The sequence below is a fragment of the Embiotoca jacksoni genome, unplaced genomic scaffold, assembly GCF_022577435.1.
Source record: "Embiotoca jacksoni isolate LCO1_2020_lvr unplaced genomic scaffold, fEmbJac1.0.p SCAF_84, whole genome shotgun sequence".
Classification (NCBI taxonomy): Eukaryota; Metazoa; Chordata; class Actinopteri; family Embiotocidae; genus Embiotoca; species Embiotoca jacksoni.
The window spans coordinates 510,975-533,059 of NW_027185441.1; the positions used below are offsets into that span (position 1 = coordinate 510,975).

A 22,085-nucleotide genomic window follows, 5' to 3' on the forward strand; every position below is an offset into this window, starting at 1 on the left:
GACACATTTTATTCACTTTGGATTTGATGAGAGAAGTTGAATGGGAGTCTATGGAGCCGGAGGCTTTTTGGAGCCGACCTCTAGTGGCACTCGCTGGTATTGCAGCTGAAGACACTTCTGGATCAGAACCATTTTACAGACCTGAAGCTACGAACTCTTAAAACCGTCTGTGGTCGCGCCAGAAGTTTAAATTTGATGAACTTTGACGTGAGTTGTCTGTTTTGAACTGGTGCTGCCTTCAAATACGTCATATTTAGAGTGTTTACGAGGTGTTTACCTTGGAATTTTTTTCTTGAGTTCACGAGTTGTGACGTTTACTGACATTTTCAGTCCAGTCAAAAACTAATTTGGCCACATGTTCAATAAATATCTGAAATATTCACATGCAGCTACCGGGTTTGTATGAAAAACGCAAAGCACCAACCGACTGTTAGCTACATTAGCAGCTAACGTAAAGCAGCAGCGGGAGCTTCAGAGTCGTAAATAGTGCCGAGCAACACTGTAACATGAATGCACCATCAGAGGGAGCCAGAGAGCAGCAGAACCTGTGTGTATCTGCGGCAGGCTTTTACCCAGAATCCTCCTGGGAACAAACAGCTGTGGTGTGTGCTTCTATAAAGAGGCGTGACGAGGCAGCGGGAGTTCGGCCCGTCCCCGGAGGTCAGTGTAACGTCGATCGCTGCGCGGTGTGTCACAGCTGTTGCCATGACGAGACGGAGCGAGACCCCGCCCTCCTCGCTGCTCCGCTCCACGCCGCTCAGCTAAATTTAACCTCCATCTCTGCATCAGCACATTCAGCCGTCTGGAAGCACACCAGCAGCAGGAGCTGGAGGAAGCACTCACTCATCAGGGCTTTTATTTTGAAAAGTTTTCTGGGGAAGCTTCTGGAGGTTGATCTTGAACGCAGCACCGTGCTATCTTTGGTTCTGTTGGGCTGAACTGGGTCCATTGGAGACTCGCTGGCTGCAGACTTCATCCAGTTTTAGTCTTTAACCCAGTTTTGTTCCTCGAAGGGTTTTCGTGCCCGTTTCAATGTTTCAGTTTAATATCTGTGGTCATCATTCTTCAACCCTCGAAGCACCGCCACAAACAATATTACACAACGTCTTATTAATGCACTCTGGCAGCCGACTCACATCCGCCCACACACACACACACACACACACACACACACACACAATAACACACACACACACAATAACACACACACACACACACACACACACACACACACACACACACACACAATAACACACACACACACACACACACACACACACACACACACACAATAACACACACACACACAATAACACACACACACACACACACACACACACACACAATAACACACACACACACACACACACACACACACACACACACACACACACACACACACACACACACACTCACTCACTCACTCACTCACTCACTCAGTGTTTCTGTTGCTGTTCTCAACCACACAATCAACTCGTGTGAACTCCTCCTCCTCCTACACGCTAACAACACGCAACACGGGAGATAACGTGGACACACCGTTAACACATCACAGCATCTGGAAATCTGGAGCACAAATTTATAAAAGAAGGTCAAATAGAGAAAATGTAAAAAGCAAAAACGCGGTGGAGAACGGATCCTGACTGAATCTCACCGTAGCATATTTCAAGATGATATCGGCCCGTTCCTCTGCTATTAGAGTCTCGATGTCTTTCTTCATGTCAATATCTGGAAGAGAAGAGAGATTAGTGTGAGATGAACAACGAGTGCAGCCGGCTGATGGAGGTGGGCGACGTGGAGCCGGCAGGACGAACACTTCAGTTTGGAACGACTTCATCTCAGAGAATAAATGCCGTCATCAGCAAAATCACAGTCAAACAAACTGTTAGAAAGAACAGGTGAAGTCCTGATGGTCTGGAAGAAGGTTTGGTTTCATCCATCCGACACAGATGGAAAGCATGATGACCTCCAGGTGCGTACACCAGGGGGGGAAGTTACCTGGAGGTCCATCTGAAAATAATCCCTCATTCATTAGAAAAGAAGATTCAAGAAGACCTGTTTTTGGGGGCGTGTCTGTTTGATTGACAGGCCTGTGGTGCAGTCAGGTTACAGCTATCGGTGGGCGGGACGTAGTATCGTCAGGTTTCCGATCAGATCGGTCAGATCCACCGCTGGCTCCTCCCCCAGCTCGTCCAAATATGGTCACTTCCTGTTTCAAACCAAAGATGGTGACGGACAGAATCTGAACTGGAGGATTCATAACGTTCACAAACCAACGATGACATCACTGATGGTTGATGACATCACTGATGGATGATGGTTGAATCCGCCCATCAACTGTTTATAAAAGTGGACGTAGCTCCTCCCCAGTTTGTCCAAATATGGTCACTTTTTCCTCCAAACCAAGATAGCGTCTTGGTTTCCAGACTTCCAGACTGGAGTCTTGTAAAAGTCCGTTCACACATCAGTAAGTATGTTTCTGCCTGTCTGGTTCAGAATTACATGACATACAATTTCAGAGCATTCATCCCCAAACAAAGCAGCGAGGGCTTTAATCCGCTTTAATCCACACTGACGACAGAACGGTAATCTGGACGTGCTGAACCAGCCGCAGGAGGAATATCTCCACAACACCATCATGCACTGAAAGTCTGTTTTTTTTTTTTTTCCAAAACCAGGAACAAAGAAGGACGAAGGGCGGTGAGAGCCGGCGGAGCAGCGAGGATCCGGACGAGGACGAGTTGGTTCAACATGAAGTCCACAGAAAACATCTGACTCTCAATCTGAGAAAAAATAAGGAACTGCTGCGTCATCGGTTTACTGAAGGTGAAACTCCAGACATTCAGTCTGTGGATAGAATCGGACCGGGTTAACCCTAACCCTCCGCCCTTCGGACCGGGCCTCCCCCCTTCGTACCGGGCCTCCCCCCTTCGTACCGGGCCTCCGCCCTTCGTACCGGCCGTGACGTCACCCGTCGGTTTGTGAAACTTCCAGTTCGGCATTTTGTCCATCACCACCTCAGCTAGAAGTTATCATAACTGGAAAAGCTGCAGAGGAGCAAGAAGTGGATGCAGTGGAAACCTGACTGCACCGTAGGCCTGTCAATCAAACTAGCCCCGCCCCCAAACATATGTGTTGGAGTCCTGATATGTAATGAATGATGAGGAAGGAGGAAGTTTATCTAACAACAGAGACAGCCCCCAGTGGTACTACAGATGGAGTCTATGGAGACAGCCCCTAGTGGTCCTCAGAGGTACTACAGATGGAGTCTATGGAGACAGCCCCTAGTGGTCCTCAGAGGTACTACAGATGGAGTCTATGGAGACAGCCCCTAGTGGTCCTCAGCGGTACTACAGATGGAGTCTATGGAGACAGCCCCTAGTGGTCCTCAGCGGTACTACAGATGGAGTCTGTGGAGACAGCCCCTAGTGGTCCTCAGCGGTACTACAGATGGAGTCTATGGAGACAGCCCCTAGTGGTCCTCAGCGGTACTACAGATGGAGTCTATGGAGACAGCCCCTAGTGGTCCTCAGCGGTACTACAGATGGAGTCTGTGGAGACAGCCCCTAGTGGTCCTCAGCGGTACTACAGATGGAGTCTGTGGAGACAGCCCCTAGTGGTCCTCAGAGGTACTACAGATGGAGTCTATGGAGACAGCCCCTAGTGGTCCTCAGCGGTACTACAGATGGAGTCTGTGGAGACAGCCCCTAGTGGTCCTCAGCGGTACTACAGATAGAGTCTATGGAGACGGCCCCTAGTGGTCCTCAGAGGTACTACAGATGGAGTCTGTGGAGACGGCCCCTAGTGGTCATCGGCGGTACTACAGATGGAGTCTATGGAGACAGCCCCTAGTGGTCCTCAGCGGTACTACAGATGGAGTCTGTGGAGACAGCCCCTAGTGGTCCTCAGCGGTACTACAGATGGAGTCTGTGGAGACAGCCCCTAGTGGTCCTCAGCGGTACTACAGATGGAGTCTGTGGAGACGGCCCCTAGTGGTCCTCAGTGGTACTACAGATAGAGCCTATGGAGACGGCCCCTAGTGGTCCTCAGCGGTACTACAGATAGAGCCTATGGAGACGGCCCCTAGTGGTCCTCAGTGGTACTACAGATAGAGCCTATGGAGACGGCCCCTAGTGGTCCTCAGCGGTACTACAGATGGAGTCTATGGAGACAGCCCCTAGTGGTCATCAGCGGTACTACAGATGGAGTCTATGGAGACAGCCCCTAGTGGTCATCAGCGGTACTACAGATGGAGTCTATGGAGACAGCCCCTAGTGGTCATCAGCGGTACTACAGATGGAGTCTATGGAGACAGCCCCTAGTGGTCATCAGCGGTACTACACTTTGAGGCTTCACTTTTCAGACCCAGAGACTATGAATGTTTTCATATATTCAATTACTCTGACTTGACTGGAAAGCATTTGTGGATGAAGTTGAACATTTGATTTGATTGTGTTTCCTTTGTCTCAACAATACGATACGTTTTTTTTTTTTTATTGTTTCCTGATGTTTTATAAACAACTGATTGATGAAATAATTGGAAGGTTAATTGATAATGAGCTGTAATTACAGCCCTAAAACTTCTACAGCTACAACATCATAAGTACACGAGAGTAAATGGATGTTTGCCCTGTTCCTTGGACTAAAAATATATTGTGATGATGTTACTTTCCGCCAAAATTTCCTTAATTTATTTGCGTATATGCATCTGAGCAGAGCCATGAAAGGAGCTGACTCAGCAGGGCCTCAGTGTGTTTTAACTGATTGGTTCCAGTTCCTGTTAATTAAATTGCTGGAGATCAATAAACAGCCAGTGAGTCACTGTTGGTGGAGGCAGCTGTGATTGCATTTTATTGAACCTTGATTACTTAATGGAGAAATTCATGAGATTAATCATGAAAATGAACCTCACCTGGACAACATATTTAAATATCAGCTCATTGATGTTTTCGTGTTTTCTCTGCAGTCAGACTGTTTTAACTTAACCAGTAATTACACACTATTTTAGGAATACTTGTATTAATAGCTGAGTATTTGATACTGCAGTATTACTTTCCCTTCAGATATAAATACCTGCTCCCTCCGTGCTGCTGGTTCCGGTACATTTAAACAGTGTTGGAGAACTTGTCATCCGAGCTGTGACCTCCCAGCAGGCCTGAGAGCCGCTGCCGCCTCCAGCGCCTTCATCCCGGTACCGAGCCGCCCGGCGGGGCCGACCCGGTCTGCTCACCGAGTGGACGCGTTCCACGGAGATCCGGACCGGATTTACTGGCGCAGAGCCGTTTTTCTGACGGTAAACAACCCCCCCGGTGGGATAAACCGCTCGCGATGCCGTGATTAGAGACGATGCTGCAGCCGCACGCGCGATCTTTTTAAAAAAATTATTATTCTAATGAGAATAATAAACAAAAGCAGGAAACATGAGCATTAAAGGGGGTTATAAATGTAATAATTACCGTGTTTCTCCGGTGGATCTCTGCGCTATCCGTGCAGGAACACGGCTCCGGTTCCTCTGGGCATTCTCCGGGGAAAGTGCAGCTCCAGCAGAACCAACCACCGGGCTGACAACAATAGCCTGCCCGCCGTCAATCCATAGGTTACCATCAAACAGCACACACACACACACACACACACACACACACCCTCTCTCTCTCTCTCTCACACACACACACACACACACACAGGGTGGCGGTACGGGACGCAGAGCTCCGGGTCCTGGCGCCGCAGCGTGGCACCGTCCGCCGTGTGTGAGCCGTGAGGACCCGGCCTTAAAGACACAGAACCGTCCGGGAGCTGCTGCTGCTGCTCCGGTCCAGACAGACCGACACACCGACAACAACACGGCGGCTGGTCGGCCGGTCTGACGGCGACATCTGCTGGACAAACAGAGCAGTGCAGACATGGAGGCAGAGATGCTGAATAAACAGAAAGAACCAGTCACGCCTATTTAACAGCAGCACATTTAAATACTTCAGCTGAATATTCATGTATTTTTCAAATTATTAACGAGTTTTATCTCAAAATCTCTCACCAGCTCCCTGAAGCTAATGTTTTGCTAATGCTGGAAAATAAGTTATTTATTTTAAAAAGTTACTTCCAAACTATGCATCTTTTACAGACTCATCTTTTTAATTCAGTTATTAAAGTTAGTTTTGTGATTGTTAATCTATTAGAAATTAGTTTTTTCTAAGATTATTTTATGGCTAATCAAGCTAACCACTGGCGATGCTACTTTTACCCATTTTTTTAACATTTAAACTTCAACAAACCACTGATGTGAAAACAGATGTTCAACTGAAAATTAAAAGATTTCAGGAATTTTACAAACACAAAACATGAAACATCAGACTATTGAAAAAAAACAAAAATAATTCAGATGGTTTCAGTTTATTGAGCATATAAAGAGTGAATTTCACCACATCAACACATGATGTCTGAGTGCTGTTTGTAAACCATTAAAACATAATGCAAAGCTAACAAGTGGTCAAAAACTAAAGAAAACTAAACTAATCATGACTTCAATCAAACGTATGAGTGACAGAATATGTTCACAGCAAAGTGCAAATATTTAGTGGCTAAGTGTTCAAAATCAGTGCAAACAGCAGAAAGTTCCACAAACAGGTCAAAATATCACAAACACAATCACAAAAATCAAACTCATGTTCTCATCTTCACTGGAATATCTTCACTCATCCCAAGACAGAAATACGTATAAAAATAATTTTGAAAATCAGAAAAACTCCCTAAATTTAACAATTCATGTATTATTGCTGACCTGATATTTTTGGTATTTATGTGACTTAAATGTCCGTTTTCTTCAGCTAATATCAGCTGATTTTTGAATGTCTGACACAAAAATATTCTGCCATAAAAATAAAAATACAGCCATGAAGAATCTGTTACAGTTCAGACATGCTGCAAATTCAGTTTTTAATGTGTCTGTAAAACTTTATGGTGAATTTTTGTGAAGTGCATTTTGTTGTTGTAAAATCACATTTTTAGCAGATGAGAGAAATTAAAACTTCCGATCTCCTGAACACAGATTTTTCTGAATGTAAAACCTCATATTTTACACAAAACTTCCTTTTTCCTCTGAGCGCTTCACACATCTTTCGTCTCATATCCTCTACCGTCGTGTTTCCTTCAAACTCCGGTTGGATGTAAAGTTACTGAAACTCTTCAAATTACAAGACAAAACAACACGTCCTCGCTCACTTGCAGCGGCTTCTACCTGCTTTCTGTTTCTATTAATATGAAGCAGTTTGTTTTAAAACTCTCCCCTTTGAGATATTTATAATATCCAGAAAAATCTTCAATGGAGAATCATAAATTAAATTCCATCACCTCTGTAGTTTTGAAGCCAAAGTAGATATTTTTTAAATAAATGTAAAAAGATCTTCATGGAGAATCGTGTCAGAAAACACGTTACTTCAACACAAACGTTACACGGCTGCTGTTTATACTTCAAAATAATGAAATTAAGACTTCAAACCGACATTTCTGGCAAAGTGTGTGGTGTGTGTGTGTGTGTGTGTGTGTGTGTGTGTGTGTGTGTGCGCGCGCGTCGGCTTATTCCACACACATGAAAAAGATTAAAAATAAAAGGATTATTGTTGTGATGTTGTAATCTGATCAGTCTGATGTGTTTCCTCTACGACGTGATGATAACGATCCATCCAGCTGTGAACACACCTGGATGTTAAAGGGACACCACACTCATTTATCTGATGTTAAACACCCCGGTGGTTGATTCAGAGACTCAGTGAACCTCTCTGAACAGTGGCCTCACCCTGTGCTCAGATTAAACCAGTGGACGTGGACCCTGAACGCACCGTCGGCGCGTGGCTCGGACTCAGTTGACCCAGGCGTAGGCGTACAGCCCGTTCTCCTTCCACAGCTCACAGCGGGGGGCCGAGTAGTTCTGGACCACCGTCAGGTGCTCAGATAGGAGAGCAGTGGCTGCTGGGAACTCCGGCCACTCCGCCTCCATCTTACCTGCGAAAAGAAGCACAGCGAGACTTTAAAGGGGCCGTCTGTAGGATTTAGTGCCATCCAGTGGTGAGGAGGTAGACTACAACAGAGCAGATTGGTTTGTCGAGCCTTCTCCTGACCAGCGACCTGCTCACCTGTCCTGGCAAAGCCGATGAGGTGGCGCGTGACGACTTCCTGGAAGCTCCTGTCCTGCTCGGAGAGACGTTTCCCCAGGACGGACTCCAGCCCTCCGAAGAACGCCACGGCGTCCAGGCAGTGGAAGGAGAAGCGTCCGGGGAACGGCAGCAGGTCACCGGACGTGTTCACCGGACCGGACGGGGTGTACGTCACCACGTAGCGATACACGGGACTGTCGAGGGCAGCTGGGAGGAAGAAGAGCGAAGAAGAGCTTATTGAACATTTGTATTCATTAAATGTTCCCATCATTCATCCTCGAGGCAGATGACCGCTAACCTCTGAGCCTGGTTCTGTTGAGGTTTCTTCTGTTAAAAGAGAGTTTGTCCTTCTGTTGGAGGTTTCTTCTGTTAAAAGAGAGTTTGTCCTTCTGTTGAGGTTTCTTCTGTTAAAAGAGAGTTTGTCCTTCTGTTGGAGGTTTCTTCTGTTAAAAGAGAGTTTGTCCTTCTGTTGAGGTTTCTTCTGTTAAAAGAGAGTTTGTCCTTCTGTTGGAGGTTTCTTCTGTTAAAAGAGAGTTTGTCCTTCTGTTGGAGGTTTCTTCTGTTAAAAGAGAGTTTGTCCTTCTGTTGGAGGTTTCTTCTGTTAAAAGAGAGTTTGTCCTTCTGTTGGAGGTTTCTGCTGTTAAAAGAGAGTTTGTCCTTCTGTTGGAGGTTTCTGCTGTTAAAAGAGAGTTTGTCCTTCTGTTGGAGGTTTCTGCTGTTAAAAGAGAGTTTGTCCTTCTGTTGGAGGTTTCTTCAGTTAAAAGAGAGTTTGTCCTTCTGTTGGAGGTTTCTTCTGTTAAAAGAGAGTTTGTCCTTCTGTTGGAGGTTTCTTCTGTTAAAAGAGAGTTTGTCCTTCTGTTGGAGGTTTCTTCTGTTAAAAGAGAGTTTGTCCTTCTGTTGGAGGTTTCTTCTGTTAAAAGAGAGTTTGTCCTTCTGTTGGAGGTTTCTTCAGTTAAAAGAGAGTTTGTCCTTCTGTTGGAGGTTTCTTCAGTTAAAAGAGAGTTTGTCCTTCTGTTGGAGGTTTCTTCAGTTAAAAGAGAGTTTGTCCTTCTGTTGAGGTTTCTTCAGTTAAAAGAGAGTTTGTCCTTCTGTTGGAGGTTTCTTCAGTTAAAAGAGAGTTTGTCCTTCTGTTGAGGTTTCTTCAGTTAAAAGAGAGTTTGTCCTTCTGTTGGAGGTTTCTTCAGTTAAAAGAGAGTTTGTCCTTCTGTTGGAGGTTTCTTCAGTTAAAAGAGAGTTTGTCCTTCTGTTGAGGTTTCTTCAGTTAAAAGAGAGTTTGTCCTTCTGTTGGAGGTTTCTTCAGTTAAAAGAGAGTTTGTCCTTCTGTTGTAGGTTTCTTCAGTTAAAAGAGAGTTTGTCCTTCTGTTGTAGGTTTCTTCAGTTAAAAGAGAGTTTGTCCTTCTGTTGGAGGTTTCTTCAGTTAAAAGAGAGTTTGTCCTTCTGTTGGAGGTTTCTTCAGTTAAAAGAGAGTTTGTCCTTCTGTTGGAGGTTTCTTCAGTTAAAAGAGAGTTTGTCCTTCTGTTGGAGGTTTCTTCAGTTAAAAGAGAGTTTGTCCTTCTGTTGGAGGTTTCTTCAGTTAAAAGAGAGTTTGTCCTTCTGTTGAGGTTTCTCCTGTTAAAAGAGAGTTTTTCCTTCTGTTGAGGTTTCTTCAGTTAAAAGAGAGTTTGTCCTTCTGTTGAGGTTTCTCCTGTTAAAAGAGAGTTTGTCCTTCTGTTGGAGGTTTCTTCAGTTAAAAGAGAGTTTGTCCTTCTGTTGAGGTTTCTCCTGTTAAAAGAGAGTTTGTCCTTCTGTTGGAGGTTTCTTCAGTTAAAAGAGAGTTTGTCCTTCTGTTGAGGTTTCTCCTGTTAAAAGAGAGTTTGTCCTTCTGTTGGAGGTTTCTTCAGTTAAAAGAGAGTTTGTCCTTCTGTTGAGGTTTCTTCTGTTAAAAGAGAGTTTTTCCTTCTGTTGGAGGTTTCTTCTGTTAAAAGAGAGTTTTTCCTTCTGTTGGAGGTTTCTTCTGTTAAAAGAGAGTTTCTCCTTCTGTTGGAGGTTTCTTCTGTTAAAAGAGAGTTAGTCCTTCTGTTGGAGGTTTCTTCTGTTAAAAGAGAGTTTGTCCTTCTGTTGGAGGTTTCTTCTGTTAAAAGAGAGTTTGTCCTTCTGTTGGCGGTTTCTTCTGTTAAAAGAGAGTTTGTCCTTCTGTTGGCGGTTTCTTCTGTTAAAAGAGAGTTTGTCCTTCTGTTGGAGGTTTCTTCTGTTAAAAGAGAGTTTGTCCTTCTGTTGGAGGTTTCTTCTGTTAAAAGAGAGTTTGTCCTTCTGTTGGAGGTTTCTTCTGTTAAAAGAGAGTTTTTCCTTCTGTTGGCGGTTTCTTCTGTTAAAAGAGAGTTTTTCCTTCTGTTGGAGGTTTATTCTGTTAAAAGAGAGTTTTTCCTTCTGTTGGAGGTTTCTTCTGTTAAAAGAGAGTTTTTCCTTCCCCGTCAGATACCTTGAATGAGAGGCTCCGCCCCCCTGCAGTACATTAGTATTGGAGCAGTTGCATCCTGAGCTAAACATCGTGGCCCACTTCTCTCTCCGGGACGAGTTCCCGCTGCAGGAGAATTGTGCCTCATGTAGGTTTTTTGCCTGCGAGGTTTGTTAAACTCACTCAGTGGTGAAGCTCTGAGTAAAGTGACATTTAGCTGTTGTGTGCGATTTTTTTTTTTTTTTTTTGTATGCTTCGTTGGTTTTGTTTATGTTGTGCAGCTTGTTTAGTTTTTTTCTGTTGCTCAATCACAGCCAATGTGGACTAAAAATGACTGGAAATTAAGGCAGTTTAAAGGATTATACTCGTGGTTTTCAGAATAAACTCTAAATATTAAATACTGCTCGTTTACTGACGAATTAGCAAATTGTGACTCATATTTAATAACAGCAACGCAGCACATAAATGCTGACTATGTTTCAGATGGAGAGTACATACAGTTGAAACCAGAAGTTTACATACACTGTGCAAAAAGACACATAACACTTTTTTTCTCACTGTCTGAAGTTAAATCAGACTAAACCTCTCCTGTTTCAGGTCCGTTAGGATTACCAACATTATTTAACTTTTGCTAAATGTCACAATAATGAGAAAAAGAATTTCTTAGAGAATTTGATATTACTTTCTTTGAGGTCAAAAGTTTACATACACCAAAAGTACTATGTCTTTAAACAACATGGGCAAGCCCAGATGATGATGTCATGGCTTTTGAAGCTCCTGATAGGTTAACTGACAATATGTGAGTTAATTGAAGGCACATCTGGGGATGTATTTTAAGGCCACACCTCAAACACTCTGCTTCCTTGTTTGAAATCATGAGAAAGTCAAAAGAAATCAGGGAGAGAATCGTGGAGCTCCACAAGTCCGGTTCATCCTTGGGTGCAATTTCCAGATACTTGAAGGTGCCACGTTCATCTGTGCAAACAATTATACACAAGTATAAACATGGGAATGTCCAGCCATCACACCGCTCAGGAAGGAGACGGGCTCTGTGTCCCAGAGATGAACGTGTTTTGGTCCGACATGTGCAAATCAACCCCAGAACAAAAGCTAAAGACCTTGTGAAGATGATGGCTGAAGCTGGTAAGAAAGTGTCATTATCCACAGTAAAATGAGTCCTGCACCGACATGGGCTGAAAGGCTACTCAGCAAGAAGGAAGCCATTACTCCTAAAGAAACATAAAAAAGCCAGATTACAGTTTGCAAAAAGACACCAAGACAAAGACCTTAACTTCTGGAGACATGTCCTGTGGTCTGATGAAACTAAAGTGGAGCTGTTTGGCCATTATGACCACCGTTACATTTGGAGGAAAAAGGGGGAAGCTTGTAGACCTGAAAACACCATCCCAACTGTGAAGCATGGAGGTGGCAGCATCATGTTGTGGGGCTGTTTTGCTACAGCAGGAACTGGAGCTCTTCATAAAATAGACGGCATCATGAAGAAAGAACATTACCTGGAAATATTAAGGCAACATCTCAGGACATCAGCCAGGAAGCTAAAACTTGGGTGCAAATGGGTCTTCCAAATGGACAATGACCCTAAGCATACTGCCAAAATAGTTAAAAAGTGGCTTGAGGACAACAAAGTCAATGTCTTGGAGTGGCCATCACAAAGCCCTGACCTGAATCCCATCGAAAATTTGTGGGCAGATCTGGAAAGGCGTGTGCGAGCGAGGCGGCCAACAAACCTGACTCAGTTCCACCAGTTCTGTCCGGAGGAATGGGCCAGAATTCCATCAGAGTACTGTAAGAAGCTGGTGGAAGGATACCCAAAACGTTTGACCCAAGTCATGCAGTTCAAAGGCAATGCTACTAAATACTAAGGAACTGGATGTAAACTTTTGACCTTGAAGAAAGTAATGAAAAATTCTCTAAAATATTCTCTTTCTCATTATTGTGACATTTAGCAAAAGTTAAATAATGTTGGTAATCCTAACGGACCTGAAACAGGAGAGGTTTAGTCTGATTTAACTTCAGACAGTGAGAAAAAAAGTGTTATGTGTCTTTTTACACAGTGTATGTAAACTTCTGGTTTCAACTGTAGGTACAAACTTGTGGTACTTGTACAGTATTTGCATGAAGTTAATTAAGACTCTGGTTTTAAGCTTTGGGAGGCCTCTTTGAAAAACATTTTTTTACCATATTGGTGTAAAATTATCCAAAAATTCAGCGAAGCTAGATTAGATAATAAATAAAACCCAAAGAGGCTAAACTCCCTAAATTAACTTCCATCGCTGAAAATACCCCTAAAATGACTTCTTCCTTAATGCTACCTTCGTTCTCTGCGTCGGTGTCCAGTGATCGTCGTTATGGTTACACAGACATACAGGCAATAAAAACAACAGAAATTATATAGAGAACTTGTTTTATTCATTTATTTATGTTTTATTTCTGTTGTATAATTAAACTGTAATAAATTGAAAAGCTGGTTCGCTGCATGCAGGTAAAGACGACTGTATGAACCGTTGTTGTATGATTTGAAATGAAAAGAAAAACATGAAGGTCTCATGAGGCCCGTTAACAGTTCAGCTGTCTTGTGTTGTTTTTAAGATCCATTAAGTTGCTGTGCAGGTTTCACTGACGTGGAGCTTCTGCTGTTGCAGACAGATTATTTTTAGCTGTAATTTATCTCAGCAGGATTCCTGCTGGTTTTTTTGCTTCTTTTAATCACTGATGTGTTTTAAAATGTGAGAGGTAGCTGATTTAAATCTCTTGGTTGTGAGTTGTTACCTGCAGCACGGCGCGCCAGGTCGTTATTCGGGCAGGTGACCCTGATGTCGGACACCATGGTGGTGTAGGCTCTCTCCGGGCAGCGGTCCAAGGTCGGGCAGAGCGCCGAGGGCGGGTACAGCTCCAACGCCCGTTTGGGGAGACGCTCGCCGAAGGACCGGAGTTTATCTGAGGGGAGCAGAGAACTTACATCAGTTTAACTTGTCGTCTCATCAACTGATCAGCTCACAAATAAAAAGCTGACCAGAAAAGATGCGCCTGAAAAATAAAGAGCAATAAAACAGCCAATAAATCCAAAACAACATTTTTACAGCTGAAAGAACAAAAAACACCAAACAGGAGTCGACCTCCGAAACCGACGTCTAGAATCTTTCTGTGATTAATTTGTGATCATAATTCAGGATGAAGATCCAGGACAGCGTTGTGGGTTTAAACCGATTTCACAGAGGAGGAAAGTAAAGTGAACATATTTTATATTACAACAGAAAAGAGCCGAGAGACGCAGCAGAACGAGCCGAGGCTGATCTGAGAGGAATTAATAAAGACAGATGAATAAAGAACAAATATGACAAGAAAACAAACTAACAGCTACTTTAGAACTCTTCAGTCCCTCTGAAAGCTCCACTTCTTAAACTGAATTAAAATAGTGTTTTGTTTTGGTTTCTATGTACATCTGAATATATAAGTTTTCAGACACACTGTACCGTGTCGTACTTTAATTTTAGATGGATAAAAATTGATGCTCAATTCCTCAAGTGGAAACAGGATTTTAGATATTTTTGCCTATTTATTCAGACTCAAAAATCTGATAAAAAATGTTTAAACTTGTAGCGCTCTGTGTGTCGCCAACGCCAAATAAACAGAGACAAGACGAGGTCAAAACACAGTACAACTAAAAAGACTTTTAATTTGAAATGAGGTCTTTTCATGTGAAATGAGATGTTTTAATTTGAAATGAGGTCTTTTAATTTGAAACGAGAGCATTTAATTTGAACGTCAGATGTGTCCATCAGTTGTTACCTGTCACGAACCAGCGGTAGTCCTCCCAGGTCCACGACGAGATGTTTCCAGCCGGAGGACTACGGAGGAAACACATTGGAGTTTGAGCTCAGCACCAGCTGACGGCGATGCCCCTGAACCAGGTGAGATCTCACCTGAAGTCCACCTCCTGCTCCGTCGTCCCGACGACCAACGGGACATCGCTGTGATTCCCTTTCTTCTCCCACACCTCAAAGGGTGGAGCTTCGAGGACATACCCGTCCACCACGGCCACCGGACCGATGAAGTGCCCCCTGGTGGGGAGGTCTGTCATCTCATCTGCTGCCCAGGACGGGTACTCCTGCCACGGGACGGCCTGGAAAACACCGCCATCATCATCATCATTGCCATAACCATCATCATCATCGCCATCGCCATCATCATCATCACCATAATCATCACCATCACCATCAACATCATCAACATCATCACCATCAACAACATCACCATCACCATCATCATCGCCATCATCATCATCCTAAACCCTCCCAACATCATCACCATCAACATCACCATCATCATCACCATCATCAACATCATCATCATCAATACCATCATCATCATCACCACCATCATCATCATCATCATCAACATCACCATCATCATCACCATCATCACTGCCATCATCATCATTATCATCACCACCATCATCACCATCAACATCATCATCATTATCATCACCACCATCATCACCAACATCACCATCAACATCATCATCATCATCATCATCAATACCATCATCATCAACATCACCATCACCACCACCATCATCAATACCATCATCATCAACATCACCATCACCACCACCATCATCATCACCATCATCAATACCATCATCATCAACATCACCATCACCACCACCATCATCAATACCATCATCATCAACATCACCATCACCACCACCATCATCATCACCATCAACATCACCATCATCATCACCAACATCACCATCATCACCACCATCATCATCATCAACATCACCATCATCATCACCGTCATCATCACCAACATTATCATCACCACCATCATCATCATCATCACCACCATCATCATCACCAACATCATCACCGTCATCATCACCAACATCATCATCATCATCATCATCATCACCATCACTGGTTTAATTTAAAACCAGTGATGGTGATGATGATGATGATGATGGTGGTGATGATGAAGCAACGATCCCGTTGAGGTGGTCAAAGTAATGATAATAAGTTAAATTAACACGTATTGTTATTAATTAGAGTTGGTAATGAAAACTTTTGTTTTTTCTTCCTCCAACAATCAGCGGCCAAATCAAAATAAAACTTGTCTATTTCTTTTAATTAATGGATCAAAACTGAACTAAATTATCACTAAAAACAGAATCAAAGAAGAAGAAGAAGGAAATCGTCGTTGATCCTGAACAATGACTTCAAACACTTCCTGACATGTAAGAGTGAGAAAGCGGTCGGTGTCTCCTGAAGTTTCATCCTTCTGTCGAACATCACGATTCCTTCTCATTCATTAGATCCATTAAAATACAGAAAACCAAAAAGCAATTTTAAATTTGATCAAAATGTCTTTCCTGATCATAAAGATGAGCTACGAATTAGACATTTTATGAAATCTTCAAATATTAAAGAGAATATTAAAGAGAATAATTACAGCGGAGTATTTTATTTTACCTTCAGCACCTGTCTGACGGAGAGCCGTCGGAGGCAGGCGGCGTCGGAGCAGCTCGTCTTCTTCAGGAACGGCAGGTTGTCCGACTCGGCTCGCTCCAGCGTCGCGTTGAGGACGTACGAGCCGCTCATGTCCACCGCCGCGTGGAACAGACCTTCGGCCAGCGGCGACATCATCAGGGTCCAAACAGAAGTCCCGCCTCCAGCACAACACAGAGCGCTTCGTTTAGTTCATCAGCAAATTAAAAACACCTGCTGCTGCAGTCAAAGGACCAAACCAGCCTTTTATTATATAAAGCATTAGTCTGTTAATCAGCTCGTATATAAATAGACTACTAATGAAAAAGCATCACGTTCTCTCCTGAAACACAAAGTCAATCAGTTCCTCCAGGAAATCACGATAATTCATTTAATTCAAACGATCGCCACAATATTTGCAGCAGTTTGTAATTCAGCAAAATTTCAGCAAGATTTTTCCTCAAAAACATCGTGAAAAGAAGCTCTGTTATGATGACATCATAACATCTCCTTTCAAAATAAAACTGACTTTATTACCAACAATAAAGCTCTTATTTTGAAGGCACGTGTTCATTGTTTCTATATTTCAGTTCTGGAAAGTTTCTTCACTTTAGACTCTTTTTATCAGTTTGAGCTTCAAAACGAAAAACAGATTCCAGGTCAGATAATTCACAGGAAGTCACCACAGATTAGTATTTATCAGGGAGGAGCTACGGCAAAAAACTCACCAAAAAAAAATCCACAAACAATCATTTTTGATCAAAACAATCAAAAAACACTCTTCGAAATCCTGCATTTGGTTGTTTAAAAAAAAGAAGATATTGTAATAATTGAGTTAAAAGTGAAGCGCTCAGTCTGAAGCTTCATTTCAACACGCAGATAAACAACTTGTTTTAATGCACATTGGAAATCAAAACTCAGCCTTTAATCACAGCTGATCTTTATCTTCTACATTCTTTTTTTATTGTTCTCATACCTGAACTTTGTCCAAATATGGTCACTCTTCCTGGATCTCCTCCAAACACACCAATGTTCCTCTGGACCCACTTCAGAGCTGCAATCTGGTCCAGGAAGCCGTAGTTCCCTGCAGAGGAGGAGGAGGTGGAAGGAGGAGGAGGAAGAGTTGGGAGGAGGAGGAGGAGGGAGAGGTAGAGGAGGAGGAGGAAGGAAGGAGGAGGAGGAAGAGGTAGAGGAGGTGGGAGGAGGAGGAAGAAGTGGGAGGAGGAGGAAGAGGTGGGAGGAGGAGGAGATGGGAGGAGGAGAAGGAAGACGCAGAGGAGGAGGAGGAAGGAGGAGGAGGTAGGAGGAGATGGGAGGAGAAGGAAGAGGAAGAGATAGAGGAAGAGGAGGAGGAGGAAGAAGTAGAGGAGGTGGGAGGAGGAGGAGGAGGAGGAGGATGGATCATCACCCTGCTTCGATGTGGCCTTGTTTCCCAGCGTCACATTTTCTCCGTCAGAAACAAAAATGAACTAAATTTTCGTGGTTTCCAGGAAATCAGGAGAATTCAGAATTAGAAGAGACGAGGATGAGGAGGAAGACGAAGAGGAGTAGGAGGAAAAGGATGAAGTGTATTTTGGTTTATTTTATATTTCAACTCTATTTTATTAATGTTTTAACTGCTCTCATGCATTTTATTTCTTTTTTATATTTCTAAATTACATTTTATGTGAAACACTGTATTTATTTTTTGCTGTGAAGCACTTTGAAAGTGTGAATTGTGTTAAAGGTGCTCTAAAAATAAAGTTTATTATAATTATATTAAACAGTATTTATAGCACCTCGACCCGCATCGTAATCATAAATTACATCTGAATTTATTCAATATGGGACCTTTAAAATATGTTTTTCTATAACTTGTTATAATCAATCCAGGTTCTTGTTAATCCATCACTGTTTGATTATTAAGAACCAGAACAGTATTTATAGATCTAATGCTGATGACTCTACTGTTTTGGTGAATGAACACGTGGCAGCCATGTTGGCTTTCTCTCGTCCAATCAAAAGCTGCGTTACTAGAAAGTGACCCGACGAATGAGATCGGAGAGAAGCGACTTTCAAAAAGGAAATAAAGTGGCGACAGAACATCTGTGGAAAAATGGATGAAATGTTCTCTCGTACAGCCGATGATGATTTCAGTAAGCTCCGCCCCCATCTGCCTCGCCGTGTCTCCGACTGACCTGACGTGTTCCTCGGAGAACCTTCTCTCAGCACCTCCAGCGCCAGGAAGCCGAAGGCGTTGAGCCGGTAGTTGAAGCTGACGTAGACGACTCCGGTGTCGGCGGCCAGCTGCTCGGTGGGCGAGTAGCCCGGCTCCCCCCCGCTGAGCATGTGCAGGTATCCTCCGTGGATCCACACCATGACGGGCAGCGCGGCGTCGGGCCGCAGCGCCGGCGTCCACACGTTGACGTAGAGGCAGTCCTCCTCGCCCGTCACCTTCCCCGCGCTCGTCAGCGGACGCACCTGAGGACAAACGCTGCGGAAGCGGCCGGCGTCCGTCACGGCGGCCCGGCACATCGGGTCGGCCGGAGGAGCCCAGCGGAGGTCAGCGACGGGCGGAGCGGCGTAGGGGATCCCCTTAAAGGAGAAGGCCCCGCCCCTCTGCACAACAAAGATCAAAAAGGGTTATTTCAACCTGCTTTTAATCATTTTTTATGGATTTATTACAACAAAATTATTCAAACTAACTTTTTTCCATCAGAAATAGATTTGAAAGTGTTTAAACTGTTTACTCAACAGCTGATTTAACCTTCTGCTGTTTAATGCTTTAATAACTTTAAATGGAGGAAAAACACTCACATCATCAAATTTTTAAATGCAAAAACTACTGCATTCATTTAAGTCAGTGAGAATAAACACAAAGGAATTCTTTTAGTTTCACTGATTGGTAGACATATCGAGGTGAACTACACTCACCTGCAGCTCAGATGTTGTTCATGATTTTGGTGTTTGTGTTTGTATGATTTTAGTTTTGATCAGTGAGCAGCTTATAAACAAACTGTTAGACATCCAGCCACCAGGGGGCGCTGCAGACAGAGAGTTCTCTGGAACTCCTTTTCACCTGCTGACAGTTCAACACTTTACAGGCTCATTTCTCCATCAATCAATCAGTTTTTTGCCTAACGATCGAATATAAAACCCACAAAAACTCCTCAATTAAATAATTTAATCATGCAAGAGAACATTAAAATGATTAAATGCGACTGATTATTGGACACATTTGTTGTATTTTAGATCATATTTGGCTGCAGTGATTGAATTTTAAAAAAAGAAGTGAACTTGAGGTGAAAAAAATACAAACAGATGAAGTTAGAAGTTTAAAAGTGACGCATGAATCAGAAATGATTTAGATTAAAAGATCCACTTTGTTGTCGAAGCTCAAATCTAAGTTGTGATGTTGTGAAAGTGAAGTTAAAACGAGGAGTTCAGAGGATTTCATTTGTGCTGAAGTCGACTACTTCAGCTTTTTTGTTGGTTTAGATGAAATTAAATGAAATATTTCAATGTTTTTTTCCCCTCTAATTTTGTATAAATGTAATATTATTTGTTATATTTTGTATTTATGACCATTTCTCCTGTAAAGTCACAGTGTCTGAACTCACCTGTCGTCCCCTGAACTCTCCGCAGTCCGTGGTCACCTGGGCGACGCCCGGCGGCAGCGTCTGCGCCACGTAGCCCAGGTAGGTGGCGAGAGCGAGCAGGGCGAACACAGCGAGGCAGATGAGGAAGATGCAGCGCCTCGACAGCACCAGCAGGGGGCTGATGTAGTGACGGTGACGGACGTACTGCAGCTCCTCCTCGTCCTCCTCCTGCACCAGGTAGCGATACTCTGTCCTCTCAGGGACCTCGAACGCATCCTCATTCATCTTCACTCTGGGACAGACAGAGAAGACGTCAATCAAACAGACACGCCCCCAAAAACAGGTCTTCTTGAATCTTCTTTTCTAATGAATGAGGGATTATTTTCAGATGGACCTCCAGAAAACTAATAAGAAGGAGTGACTTTAGCTAACAACACCGAGATAACTGATGGACACATTTTATTCACTTTGGATTTGATGAGAGAAGTTGAATGGGAGTCTATGGAGCCGGAGGCTTTTTGGAGCCGACCTCTAGTGGCACTCGCTGGTATTGCAGCTGAAGACACTTCTGGATCAGAACCATTTTACAGACCTGAAGCTACGAACTCTTTTAGAAACAGACTGTGGTTTTATATCCGGTTTCATCTGCAGAGTTCCTTCATGTTCGTGTTTTTTCCTGTCATTCAGTGATTTTTGGGATCTTTTACTGCCTAAACTTTCCAGTTTTAGACGCTTCTATAGTATTAATTTTTTGGAAAGTTTAAAATCTAACAAACCACCAGACTTTATCAGCTGCTAACATGTTTTTTTTTGTTTTATTATGAATTCCAAAAGAACAACTATAACAGTATTTCGCTGTGAAACGTGTTGCAATAGAAGTAAAAGGTGATTTATTATGAAGATAATATAATTAATAATAATAATTATTCGAGTCGAGTAGAAGCTCAGCGGACATCCTGCCACGAGAAAACAGCCAGAACACATTCAGCTCTGCAGCGGAAATGAACGACTTTATGCACGTTTTTATGAACTTCAACAACAAATAAACTTCAGTCTGTCCGCCATGTTTCTGTTGTAATAACTGACAGTCACTGAAACCCGACAAAAGGAGATCAAACTGTTTTTTCCTGCTGGCAGTGACGTCCATAAACTTTATTTACAGATGGAGTTTTTATGTTCTTCTTCTTGTAAATTAAATGCGTCAGACAGCAGAAGAAAAGAAAAGTTAAGTTTTCATAACTCACCATTTCCCGTAACTCACCCCGCGCGCAGAAACTTTCATAAACAAAATAGTTGTTTGACGCATGAAGCTCGCTCCTGGGCGGAGTGCGCATGCCCACAACCCCTTCGTTTGGGGATTTAAAGGGACAGACATAGAGAACAGTTCCGGACTACAGACTGCTTAAATGACAAACGTTGTTAACAACGCGTTTTTTCATTGGTCACCATTGCAAAAAAAAACTATTTAAAAAAATGTATTTAAGAAGAAGAAGAATTAATTTTATATGTTAAATATATCAAAAAATAAACATTAAAATAAACAATGAAGTTGAGAAAAAAAAGCTTTAAAGTTGGAAAGCTCTTATCCATATGGACGACATGAAAACTCCCCAGAAGTGAAGCCAAAATATCTCATCGCCCCCTGGTGGCTGGAAGAAGCATAAGCCACGCCTCCTCAACGCTACCTAATGGAAGCTAAATTAAAAAACTTAAATAACTTTTTTCCCCAAATACAGTTTCTGTTTTATAAAGTCGTTCTCATGACCTTAATATTTGTTTAACTTTTTTATTTAGTGATACAAAATGGTGTACGGTCATGATTGACAGCTGTGATTGATTGTTTTTAATTGTCCAGTGTTTCCCAACCCATGGATCGGGACCCTCCAAATGGTCAGCAGATACATCTGAGTGGTCATGAGATAATTAGCATCAGTGGGAAGAAGGAAAAACAAACTTCTGATCCACAAATTTAGGTTAAATGTGTTACTTTCACATCTTTTTGATCTTGTTTTACATTTATATTGTAAATTTATTTATTATTTTTGTGTTTTTCTTGTAAAGCATTTTGTTAGTGTATGTTGAAAGGTGCAGCAAATAAATAAAGTTATTATTATTAAAATGAGTAAATCTGAGAAGGTTTGAGGATATTTTACTCTTTAGAGGAACTGCTAACAAAATACAGACATCTGCAAAGATAGCTCTGTTTTAGTAACCTGATACATGATTAATTTAACCCTTAATATCTATAAATATAAGACTACACTTTGATTTAATCACACTTACTTTATTACAGCCAGAAAAACATCGGTCAGCCGTTTTCTTTTAGGTTAGGTTAGGTTAGGTTAGGTCGTTACTTTATTAATCCCAGAGGGGACATTTTTTCGCTACAGCAACATACAGGAAGCAATAAGATAAT

At 42.7% G+C, this 22,085-nt stretch overlaps 2 protein-coding genes across 5 annotated transcripts in view; both read right to left on the reverse strand.

Moving 5' to 3' along the window:
- Positions 1 to 5,809, reverse strand: part of LOC138192323 (USP6 N-terminal-like protein) — a 23,696-nt gene extending 17,887 nt beyond the window's left edge. The window contains exons 1-3 of one of the 3 annotated variants that reach the window (XM_069139640.1): positions 5,457 to 5,809; positions 5,074 to 5,368; positions 1,655 to 1,728 (exon numbers count right to left, since the gene is read on the reverse strand). In XM_069139640.1, coding sequence (XP_068995741.1) covers positions 1,655 to 1,728; positions 5,074 to 5,131 — 132 coding nt within the window. In that variant the 5' untranslated portion in view covers positions 5,132 to 5,368; positions 5,457 to 5,809. The remainder of the gene's footprint in view (positions 1 to 1,654; positions 1,729 to 5,073; positions 5,369 to 5,456) is intronic. The other 2 variants (XM_069139641.1, XM_069139642.1) reach the window with 2 other exon arrangements.
- Positions 5,810 to 6,371: 562 nt separating this feature from the next.
- LOC138192324 (para-nitrobenzyl esterase) lies at positions 6,372 to 20,995 on the reverse strand. 2 transcript variants are annotated; one of them, XM_069139643.1, is made up of 10 exons: positions 20,914 to 20,995; positions 19,691 to 19,961; positions 18,269 to 18,689; positions 17,068 to 17,175; positions 16,077 to 16,273; positions 14,526 to 14,725; positions 14,392 to 14,450; positions 13,372 to 13,539; positions 8,127 to 8,354; positions 6,372 to 7,995 (listed from the first exon to the last, which is right to left on the reverse strand). In XM_069139643.1, the coding sequence occupies exons 2-10, from the start codon at positions 19,952 to 19,954 to the stop codon at positions 7,853 to 7,855; spliced, it is 1,788 nt and encodes a 595-aa protein (XP_068995744.1). In that variant the 5' UTR covers positions 19,955 to 19,961; positions 20,914 to 20,995; the 3' UTR covers positions 6,372 to 7,852. The 2 variants fall into 2 exon arrangements, with proteins under 2 accessions (XP_068995744.1, XP_068995746.1); XM_069139645.1 differs by lacking the exons at positions 6,372 to 7,995; positions 8,127 to 8,354 and adding an exon at positions 13,003 to 13,232.
- Positions 20,996 to 22,085: the final 1,090 nt, after the last annotated feature.